Consider the following 12,857-nt stretch of genomic DNA (forward strand, 5'->3'; position numbering starts at 1 on the left):
AGATTTAAAGGGGAGATAAAGAGTTTTCCAGATGAGCAAAAACTAAGTAAGCGAGTTTATCACCACTAGCCTGGCCTTAAAAGAAGTGTTAAAGAGACCTCTTTAAGCTGAAACAAAAGGGTGCTAATTAGTAACCAAAAAAGTGAAAGTATAAATCTCACTTGTAAAGGTAAATATGTAGTAAAATTCAAAATAATCTAATGATGTAAAGGTGGTTGGTTAATTAGTTACAAAGTTAGCATGAAGATTAAAACAAAAAAGTAGTAAAAATAACTATCACTACAATAATTTGTTAATGAATTCACAAGACAAAAAATGTAAACTGTGATATCAGAAACATAAAATATAGGAGGTAGGAGAAAAAAGTGTCAGGTTTAGAAGGCATTCAAACTTAAGTTAGCAACTTAAAATATAATGTTATAATAAGTTGTTTTATGTAAACCTCATGGTAAGCAGAAAGCAGAAACCTGTAGCAGATACAGAAAATACAGAGAAAGGAATCTAAGCATACTATTATAGAAAATCATCAAATCACAAAGGAAAAGAGCCAGAAAAGAAAAAGGAAGAAATAAATTACAAAACTGCCAAAAAAAAAAAAACAATTAGCATAATGACAATGGTGCCTACAAGAGAATCACTTCAGATGTAAGGATACACACAGACTGAAAGTGAAGGGGTGGAAAAGTATTACTTCAAACAAATGGAAACTAAAAGAAAGCTGGAGTAGCTATACTTAATATAGATAGACGAAGTAGGTTTTAAGACAAAGACTGTAGTAAGAGATAAAGAAGGTTATATAATAATAAAGGCATTAATAAAACAAGGGAATATAACATTTATAAATATTTATTCATTCAAATAAGGAGCACTTAAACATATAAAGGAAATGTTAACAAATCAAAAGGGGTCATAGACAGCAAGAGAAAAATATTAAGGAACTTTAATAACCCACTTTCATCAATGGATGGATCATGCAGACAGAAAATCAAAAAGGAAACACTGAACTTAAATGACACGTTAGACTAAATGGACTTAACAGACACATACAGAACATTCCATCCAAAAGCAACAGAATACACATTCTTCTCAAGCACACAAGGAACATTCTCCAGGATATATCATATGTTAGGCCATGAAACAGTCTTAATAAATATAAGACGACTGAATTACATTGGGCATCTTTTCCAACCAAAATGGTAATGAAACTAGAAACCAGTCATAAGAAGGAAATTGAAAAATGCATAAATACTTGGCAATAAAACGATAAGCTACTGAACAATCAACTGATTAAAGAAGAAGTAAAAGAGCAAAAAATACCTTGAAAAAAATGAAAATGGAAATAAAACATAACTATAACTTATAAAATGCAGCAAAAGCAGTTAAAAGAGAGAAGTTCATAGTGATAAGTACCTATTTAAGAAATAAGAAAGGTTCCAAGTAAACAACCTAACTTTACACCTCAAGGAACTAGAAAAAGGATGAACAAACTAAGCCCAAAGTTGGTAGAAAGAAGGAAATAACAAAGACCAGAATGAAAATAAATGAAATAGAGACTAAAAAAGAGAGAGAGAACTTAAATAACATCAGAAATGAAAGAGACATTACAACTGATACCACAGAAATAGAAAGGATCGTAAGAAACTACTATGAATAATTACACACTAACAAATTAAACAACCTAGAAGAAATGAATGAATTACCAGAATCATGAAACCCGTCAAGATAAATTTTGAGAATATAGGAAATCTGAACAGACCAATAATTAGTAAAGGAATTGAATCACTAATCAAAAAATTTCCATAAAAGAAAAGTCCAGGACCAGATAGCTTCACCAGTGACTCCTACCAATAATTTATATATCAATACCAATCCTTCTCAAACTCTTCCAAAAAGCAGCAGAGCACGGAAACTTCCAAACTCATTTTACAAGACCAGATAAGGATGCCACAAAAAATAAAATTATAGGCCAATACGCCTGATGAACATAGATGCAAAAATCCTTCAACAAAATATTAGCAGACTGAATCCATCAATACATTAAAAAGATCATACATCATGATCAAGTGGGATTTTTCCAGAGATGCAAGGATTTTTAAATATCTGCAAGTCAATGTGTTATACTACATTAACAAAATGAAGTATAAAAACCATATGATCATCTCAATAGTTGTAGAAAAAGCATCTGGCAAAACTCAACATCCAGTTTTCATAAAAACTCTCAACAAAGTGGGTACAGAGGGAACATACTTCAACATAATAAAAGCTATATATGACAAGTCCACAGCTAACATCATACTTAATGGTGAAACCTGAAAGTTTTTCCCATTAAAATCAGGAACAAGACAATAATGCCACTCGCACCACTCCTATTTAACCCAATACTCAAAAGTCATAGCCAGAGCATCTAGGCAAGAAAAAGAAATAAAAGGCATCCAAATTGGAAAAGAAAAAGTAAAACTGTCGCTATTAACAGATAACATAATTTTATATACAGAAAACCCTAAAGACTCCACCAAAAAACCGTTAAAACTGATAAATTCAGTAAACTTTCAGGATACAAAAATCAGTAGAAAAATTTGTTGTGTTTCTATACACTAGTAACAAACTGTCAGAAAGGGATATTAAGAAAAGAATCCCATTTATAGTTGTATCATAAAGAATAAAATACCAAGGAATAAATTTAACCAGAAAGGCAAAAGACCTGTACACTGAAAATAAGACACTGATGAACAACACTGAAGACGACACAAATAAATGGAAACATGTATTTATGGATTGGAAGAACCAATATTGTTAAAATGTCCATATTACCCAAAGCAATCTACAGATTCAATGCAATCCCCATCAAAATTTCAGTGGCATTTTTCACAGAAACAAAACAAACAATCCTAAAATTGTATGGGACGACAAAAGACTCCAAATAGCCAAAGGAAGCCTGAGAAAGAACAAAACTAGAGGCATCATGATTCCTGATTTCAAACTATATTACAAGCGATAGTAATCAAAACAATATGATACTGGCATATAAACAGACACATAGATCAATGAAACAGAACTAAGAGCTTAGACATAAACCTACAAATATATGGTCAATTAATTTATAACAAAGGAACCAAGAACATACAATGGGGGAAGGACAGTCTCTTCAATAAATGGTAATGGGGAAACTGGACAGTCACATGCAGAAGAATGAAACTGGACCACTATCTTACATCATATACAAAAGTTAAGTCAAAATTCATTAAAGACTCCTAGAAGAAAATATAGACAGTAAGTGCCCTGATATCAATCTTGGCGATGACTTTTCAGATTAGACAACAAAAGCAAAGGAAACAAATGCAAAAATAAACAAGGGAATCTCCATAAAACTACAAAGCCTCTGCACAGCAAAAGAAGCCATTAATAAAATGAAAAGGCAACCTACAGACTGGGAGAAAATATTTGCAAGTCATGTATTTGATAAGGGGTTAATATCCAAAATATATAAAAACTCATACAACTTAAACAATCTGATTAAAAAATGGGCAGAGGATGTGAATAGATACTTTTCTAAAGAAGACAAACAGATGGCCAACAGGTACACGATAAGGTGCTCAACATTACCAATCATCAGAGAAATGCAAATCAAAACCACAATAAGATATCTCTTGTGAGAATGGCTGTCATCAAAAAGACAAGAAATAAGTGTTAGTGAGGATGTGGAGAAAAAGGAACACTCATGCATTGTTGGTATGAACGTAAATTCATACCACCACCACGGAAAACACTATAAAGGTTTCTCAAAAATTAAAAATAGAACTACCAGATAATCCAGCAATAACCTGAATTTATCTGGGTATTTATCTGAAGAAAATGAAAGAACTAACTTGAAAAGATATCTGCACCCCCATGTTCACTGCAGCATTATTTACACTGGCCAAGGTATGGAGCCAACCTAAGCATCCATCAGTGACTGAACTGGTAAAACAATGTGAGACACACACATACACACACAATGGAATGTTATTCAGTGATAATAATGAAGGAAATCCTACCATTTGTGACCACATGGATGGACCATGAGAGCATTACACTAAGTGAAATAAGCTAGACTGAGGAAGACAACAGTATGATCTCATTTATATGTGCAATCTAAAAACAAAACATCCAAACCCATAGATGTAGAGAACAGATTGGTTGCTTGCTAGAGGTGGGGACTGAGAGGTGGGCTAAACAGATCAAGGGGGCAAAAGATACAAACTTCCACTTATAGAATAAATGTCATGGGTATGTAATGTACAGAAAGGTACATACTGAATAATACTGTATTGTATATTTGAAAGTTGTTCAGAGAGTAGATATTAAAAGTTCTCATCACAAGAGAAAAATGTTTAACTATGTTTGGTAATACATGTTAACTAGACATATTTTGGTGATGATTTTGCAATATATAAACAACAAATCATTATGTTGTACATCTGGAACTAATATAATGTATAATTTTTATATATAAATGTAATTTTTAATATGTTATTAAAATTTAAAAATTAAGGTCCAAACATTTATTAGATTAAACATACATAAAATTATCCTGTCAAATGGTCATAAAAGCTTATAATTGCTTTTTCTCATGTTTTTCTTTTTTTCATTACAAATAATAAACAGTTCCTAGACCAGCCAGTAAACAGTTTGCAGATCAATTACTGGTCTTCATTCCATACTTTGAATAACAGCGGTCTAAGAGTAACGCCTTGTTGAATTTACTGAGGAAGCTCATGTAATAAATCTGTGATGAAACAGCAGCAACACTGGCTGTGTTTAAGTCAAAAAGGCCTAATGGATATGTACCTAAGAGACTTAAGACACTGGTTAATGATCACAAATAATTATTTTTTTTTTAAGCATCATAGTGGTCAGCTTAACACTAACAACTTTCTTGATCAGATAGTGAAAGAAATTATCCAGCAATTTAACATCCTTCCTGTAAAACTAATGAGACCATGATACAACCAGCAAGGACTTTCTCAAAAGCTATTCTCATCGTATCAGTTTATTTCCATCACAGTCCACATGTTACAATCTACATACCCCAATTTTAAAAGGCTTTGTGTCCTGTATTCCAAAACAAGCTAGAAAGTGTTTTAATCTTAAACACCTCTCTACCACTTCAATAATAAAGCAATCATTGATCATTTACAATATGCCAGGCATTCTGCTAAGTGCTTTAGTACTATGCTACAGTTAGCTATCCTCTATGTAAAGAATAACTATCACTCACTTTATTTACTTAAGTAGAAATAAATGTCAATTTAAATAAATTTAAAAGGGGAAATCTTGGCATTTCCCCTTTTAAAAGGGGGAAATTGATAGAAATGAATTTAAGGGTTGAAAAATAGGGTAATATTCTTGTAGTCTGGGAAAAGGTTATCTAGACTAGAGATCCACAAAATATAGCCCATGAGCCAAGTCTGATTGCCATCTGTTTTTGTAGAGCCCACAAGCTAGAATGGTTTTCACATTTTTTAATGTTTTGGAAAAAATCAAAGAACAACAATATTTTGCAACACATGGAAGTTGTTTGAAATTCAATTTCAATGTCTATGTATAAAGTTTTATTGGAGCACAGCCATGCTTATTCTTTCACATATTGGTTATGGCTATTTTCATGCTACAATAGCAGAACTGAGTAGCACTTTGAACAGCTGCCTAGCACACTGCAAAATTCAGTGGCACAGTTATAAATCCACAGCCACAAGAGCCACACATATTGCCATACTACAACTTTTAATTTTATTTTTATTACCAGTGTATGCTCATCTTATCAAAACCAGAAAAGAAAATCAGACTTCAAATGTCATGCTTTTATAAAGGCATAGTGGAGCATGTATTGTTTCGTTGTCAAATTAGATGGCAAATCATCATGTTTCCTATGCAATGACACAATAGCTGTGCACAAAAGAATCCAATATACATCAATATTACCACTCAGAGAACTCATCACAACATCCTCTTATAGGTAACAAGTTGTGTTGTCAAGTTGTCAAGAAACGAGGTCTATATTCCCACACAAAGTTGAAGTAGATGTACCTTCTAATCTCAAACCAAATTCTAGCAAAGGTAAACAACTGTTCCAATTTTAGCTCAGTCCCAGAAAATTCAATCAACTGGTCTCCGTAATTCCAGCAGCATTTTTTGGATCTGGATGCAAATGCCAAGGAAATTTCTGTATTTCAAAACCCATCAACTATGCAATTGAGGAGCTTCCACCCAACCTGCATTTGGAAGTGATTAATCTGCAATGTAATGACATGCTAAAAGGCAAATATCAAGAGAAGAATGTAATAGAATTCTATAAGATGGTGCTCATGGATGGATATCAATGTGTGGTATTATTTATCTGTTTGAAAGTGCACATTCAGGAGTGAAATATATTAAATATCATCAGAAATCAGCATTAAGAGATGAACATTTGCAGATGAGTTTGATCAGAGAGAAAACACTAACTCTGAACTACAATTAAATGAAATGCTATTCTCCATTCCTATTGGATGTGTACCATAAAAAACAAACAAACCAACAAAAAACCCTGTACTCAAAGACTCAATGATACTATTACAGTTTAAATTTCATCAAGGAAAACATTTTAGAACCTCTCTCCCTTGCTATGTAAGTATTTACATAATATCTTCAAGTTTCCATATTGGCCTACAAAACCTAAAACATTTACTAATTGGCCCTTTACATAACATAGACCCCTTATCTAGACTAAGGCAAATATAGTTAAGGAATGGGGACAGTCACAGTTGACAAGAAACTAAATAAAGAAGTAACACTGGCTTTTATGAGAAAAATTAACAGAAGTGGTATGCATCTAAAAGACTGTTAACATATCAGAGTCAGAAACAATCACTTCATTATATCAATCTAATTAGATGTCCATCTAGACTCTAGATCATAGATTTTAACACTTACATTATGGAAGTTAATTATCCTTTCTATGAAGAAACTGGCATGGATTCAGGGAAGAGTGACAGTGACTAATATGGTGAAACTTAGTGTTTATTTTTATATGTTTTGAAAACTATAGCTCTTAAGCTCAAAAATGCCAAGATTACAGAGATAACAATTACTATTTAAAACTATACAAAGTACATTGAGCTATTTTATTGTCAGAGAAAAATTTTAAAAACAGAAATTAAAGCAGGGTGGTTTGTTTTAGTTTGTTTAGTCATAAGAATAATTTGTTGACTATCAGGAAGACAAAATGTTAATACCCGTTTCTGAGAGTTTTGGTTATGGTTAATTTTATACTCCTAGATATCTTCCAGAATAGAACCACCACCTTATTGTAGGATTTAAACTTTTAGCTACCTAGAGGCAAGAGCCAATCCATTAGTTTTCAAAAATCAGATGTTCTATGAAAGCATTACAATCCAGATTTCACAAGACAGCTCCATACCATATTAGAAATGTTATGAAAATTTTAAGCCATATAGCTAATATCCCAGTTGATACAAAAATATCACAAAATAGCAAGTAATTTACAGTTAATGACAGACAAGTAACATGTATTTTTATAAATGTATAATATCATTAAGGTGTTTCTTGGTGTTAGGACTACAAGGAGAAATAAGATGCTACTGATAAGCTGAAGAAAACTTATCATCTACTTAAGAAGGCAGACTAAATAAATAAAGGAAATAAATAATAAGTAAACATAAGCCTAGTGCCAAATGAGTGATATATGCATGAATGCACCAAGTACTTTAACAGAAACATAATTGGGACTTATAAATACCACCACTTATACAAAAATGAAAATATGTAAATCACTGTCTACTTACTACTCATCAATAATGAGAAATTAGATTGTGGCAGTAATGACACTTCTTTTCTCTCAACCTAATGGCATATAAAGCTAAGTAAAGATAAGTCTTTTAAAAGCATCATTTTGATGTACTAACCCAGAGACAACAGGTCTCACATCACTGCTATGAGAACAAATAACCCACTAATCAAGTACGGTATTCTTTGCCATTGAGAAACAAAAAAGGCCTCATAAAACTTTTCAATACAGTTCCCCAGGAAACCACCACTAATCATCCAGACTTGGCACTTAGGATGAAATTTATCTGCCATGCAAGTTTCTAATCTCTTGAAGAATGGAAGAAACAATAAAGGCATAGTCTACTCATTTGATTTCAGTACATTAACCATAACATGTATGTATAAGAATAACTAGCATTTTCATACTATTTTGAAATTTGGTTATTGCTTTTTCTAGAGTTTTAAGTATTTTAAGCTATGATTATTTTAAGTGTTGCTCCTTTAGTGAGGATATTAAAAGCTTCTATTAATAATTTTTGTTAAAGTCCTTTATAGATTTTGAGATAATTAATGTTTTGATCTTTTATTTTAGAAGAAAACATGAGAGAAGACTGCATCGGACAGGTAAAACATTTTCTCTTACTGTTTCTTAGACATCTAAATTTCAAAAGAAAAGGATACTTTATGTGATTATTTTGAACTTGGGAAAAGCTGCCTATTGGTATACATTAACTGGAAACATCTTTCTAGAAAACTACTCAGCTTTTCAGTATTTCAAAGTTATTATTAAAATAGCTATTTTTGAAAAATAAAATTATGCATAATGGAATATATACAAAGGAAATTATATATCTGGAATTTGCCTCGAAATAATCCAGTGGGAGAAAGGAGGGATATAGGTGACTCATAGTCACCATGAATTGATAACTGATGAAGGTGGGTCATGGGTAATATAGTAATTCATACATACAATTCTCTCTACTTTAGTATATGTTTGAAATTATCCAAAATTTAACATTTAAAATTTATAAGTTTATAGTAAGTATGAAGTCATCCAATTCATTTTTATTACATCTGTGTGTAATTTTTATAGGTAAAACACATGGGGTCCCTCTCCTTATTCCATTGCTGATATCACATCTAAGTTCATTCTGAGAGGAGATATCAATGGCCTGTTATACCAATTTCAAAAAGTTATGTGTAAGTCAGAGAAAGCCTCATAATTTTATTAAAAGCCCACAGTGGATTATCATAGTAACTGATTCATAATGAGATTTGAGTTTATATGATAGTTCCAGAATTAACGAATTATAACTTTGGAAAAATCATTTCATCTCTGTAAGCCTTAACTACTTCATCTGTAAAACAGAGATAATTCCATATACTCACAGAATTTTTATAAAGCTCTATTATGCCCATGTATGTGGTAGGACTTCGTTTATTATATGGAAATAAACTAAAGACAGTAATTATTAACATCATTGCTTCAATCTATTTGATGGACATACCTATATTGAAAATATAATAATTGCTTGGAGGGAAATACCCATATTACAGTTGACTGTGCATGCATAATAATCTGCATTTAATTTGCTAAAGCTTAAAGAAACTTAACCATAAATTGTATATATTTTTAAGTAGCTTATCTTTAACACTAATTGTTAAAGAAAAAACTGTACCCTATCAAAACTTTACAGACACATCCACTTGGATACACAAGTATATATGAGATCCAATCAAGAAACTGACTTCCCAAGAATATTTCTGGAAAGGTTGTTATACAGAATAAGAGAAATATCAGCTTGTGTGCTGAAGTATACAATGATTATCATAACCTAATTACTAGGCCACATGTCGTCAAGTTTAGATATTAATATAGCTTAAGTTCATATTAGCATTAACTCATATATATTTTATGTTCAGCCCTCTGGCTTCTTGTTTAAGAAATATTATTAAGAACAGATAAAATACAGATTATAATACCCTGTCATTATTGCTTGCAGAGGTCTTTCTCATTCAAAATTGTCATATGCTACATTTTAAGAGTTTTGTGTGTTATAATTTTCTTTTAATATAATAACTTTTTTTCAACATGCTTCTCTTTATCAACTATTTATCAACTTTAATCAATTGGAAATATTCAATAAATAAAATTTTTAATAAAGTAATTTATGCTAATTTATCACATGACTATTATATGATTGACACTGGTCTCAGTACTTTAAATATTTTAATTCAGTTAATTTTCAAAACAACCAAATGAGGTGAGTACTACTATTAGCCCATTTTATAGACTAGAAAACAGACACCAATGTTAAGTAACTTCCCCACCATCACACAGCTTGTGAGAAGTACAGCTGGAATTCAAACACTAACAGTCTGGCTCTAGACCAGGGTTTCTCAACCTAGAACAGGGTTTTTCAACCTCAGAGCTGTTGACATTTTGAGCTGAATAATTCTTTGTTTTGGAGGTGACATCCTGTGCATTATAGGATGTTTAGCAGCATCCCTGGTCTCTACCTAGTAGAAGCCAGTAGATTCCCCGCTTCAGTCACGACAACCAAGTAACATCTCCAGACATTGCCAAGTGTCTCCTTGGTGGAAGGGGATGGCAAAATCACCTTCAGTTGAGAAGCACTGCTCTAGAGAAACCACCACACAACACACCTTTTTAAAAATCACAATACAGAAATATGGAAAGCCAGAAAACAAAAATCACCTATAATTCTACTATCCAGAGATAATTATAAAAATTACTAATACTTTTTAAGCTTCTTGAGAGCTCCTCCTCGATTACATTCCTATCCCTCTACCTACTCTCACAGCCCTAAATTTTATGTTAATCATTTCTTTGTTTGTCTTTATGGTTTCCCCATACGTGGCTACATCCCTAAATAATACTTAGTTTTACTTATTTCTGAACGTCATACAAACAAAAACATAGTGCATTCTTTGTGTAACATGGTCTTTTCACTCCATACTGCTGTAATATATTCATGCTGACATGTATAGGTGTAAGTTTTATTCATTTCCACTGCCTAGTGTATTCACTGGATGAATATCATAATTTATTCATCTATTCTACTATCGGACACTTAGGCTGTTTCTAGCTTTTTCAATTACAAACAGTGCTGCCATGAACATTTTTCTATATATCCCTAGGGTATATACTCAAGAACAGAATTTCTGGTTATAGGCAATGCACAGCTTCAATTTCAGTAATTCCAAATTTTTACCAAAGTACTTTTATCACATTAAATTCCCACTAGCTGAGTGTAAAAGTTTCCAATGCTCTACAATCTAACACTCAGATTTAATATTCATATTTCAAAATTTTTGCCATTCCTAGCATCTGCAAAACAGCTTCTTCTTGAGATTTTGATCTGCACTTGCTAATTAATAATAAAGTTAAACATATGTTCATATGTTTCCAGTCATTCATGCTTCTTCTTTCTAGAAATGTCTATTCCTATCTTTCATTCATTTTTATTGGGTTATTTGTCTTTTTCTTACTGATTTGAAGGAGTTCTTTATATATTCTGGAACTAATCCTTTGTCAGTGTTACAAATAACTTCTCCCTGTTTGTTGCTTCCCTCATTCCTGTCATTATGGTTGTTAAAGAGAAATTCAGCCACATTAAAGATAAGAGTTACCACCCTTTCCTTTATAGTATATTTTTTATATCTTGTCAAAGATGCCCTTCCTTCTCTCAATGTTATACAGATATTCTCCTGTTATTAAAGTTTTTGCCTTTCACATTTATGTCTAATCCATTTGGATTGATTGATTGTGTGTGTATGTGTGTGTGTGTGTGTGTTAATTACGCGTAAGCTCTGAATTAAACAGAATTATTCTAAGCATACACAGAAACAGTGTACTACTATTCTAAGCTAGAGTTTAGCTCTAACTTGGATAAACAAAGCCTACAAATGGCCAAACGAAGCAAGAATAGCATGACCAACTTTATTTAAGTTGATTATATAATTAATCAGGCTCCATAGATATGTATTATTTAGAAAGATTGTCATAATAAACCGAACAGATTTGTTTCACTCTTAAGAAACAACACAACACAAAGGAAATAAAAGCAAAAATAAACAAATGAGATCTAATTAAACTTAAAAGCTTTTGCACAGCAAAGGAAACCATTGACAACACGAAAAGACAACATACGGAATGGGAGAAAATATTTGCAAAAGATATGACTGATAAGAGGTTAATATCCAAAATATATAAACAGCTCATACAACTCAACACCAAAAAAACAAACAACCCAATTAAAAAATGGGCAGAAGACCTGAATAGACATTTTTCCAAAGAAGACATACAGATGGCCAACAGGCACATGAAAAGATGCTCAACATCGTTAATCATCAGAGAAATGCAAATGAGATATCAACTCACACCTGTCAGAATGACTATCATCAAAAAGAACACAAATAACAAATGTTGGTGAGGATGCGGAAAAAAGGGAACCCTCACACACTGCTGGTGGGAATGTAAATTGGTGCAGCCACTGTGGAAAACAGTATGGAGTTTTCTTAAAAAACTAAAAATAGAACTACCATATGATCCAGCAATTCCAATACACTCCTGGGTATATAGCTGAGAAAAACAAATTAAAAAAGATACATGCACCCTAATGTTCACAGCAGCACTATTTATAATTGCAAAGCATTATTTATAATTGCCAAGATATGGAAGCAATCTATGTGTCCATCAGTAGATGAATATATAGAACAGATGTGGTAGATATATATATAATGGAATACTACTCAGCCATAAAAAAGAATGAAATTTTGCTATTTGCAACAACATAGATGGACTTGGAGGGTAGTATGCTAAGTGAAATAAGTCAGACAAGTACTATATGTGGAATCTAAAAAATAAACCAGTGAATACAACAAAACAGAAACAGACTTACAGATATACAAAACACACTAGTGGTTAGCAGTGAGAAGAGGGAACTGGGAAGGAGCAAAATAGGGATGGGGGATTAAGAGATACAAACTATTATATATAAAGTAAGTAAGCTACCAGGATATATTGC

General features: G+C 32.1%; 1 protein-coding gene across 2 annotated transcripts in view; it reads left to right on the forward strand.

Moving 5' to 3' along the window:
- The window catches only part of WDPCP (WD repeat containing planar cell polarity effector), a 288,075-nt gene that overhangs the window by 258,869 nt on the left and 16,349 nt on the right, over positions 1-12,857 (forward strand). For both annotated transcript variants that reach the window (XM_072937648.1, XM_031675558.2), the window contains one exon: positions 8,399-8,430. In XM_072937648.1, coding sequence (XP_072793749.1) covers positions 8,399-8,430 — 32 coding nt within the window. The remainder of the gene's footprint in view (positions 1-8,398; positions 8,431-12,857) is intronic.

The sequence above is a fragment of the Vicugna pacos genome, chromosome 15, assembly GCF_048564905.1.
Source record: "Vicugna pacos chromosome 15, VicPac4, whole genome shotgun sequence".
In the NCBI taxonomy this organism is placed as follows: Eukaryota; Metazoa; Chordata; class Mammalia; order Artiodactyla; family Camelidae; genus Vicugna; species Vicugna pacos.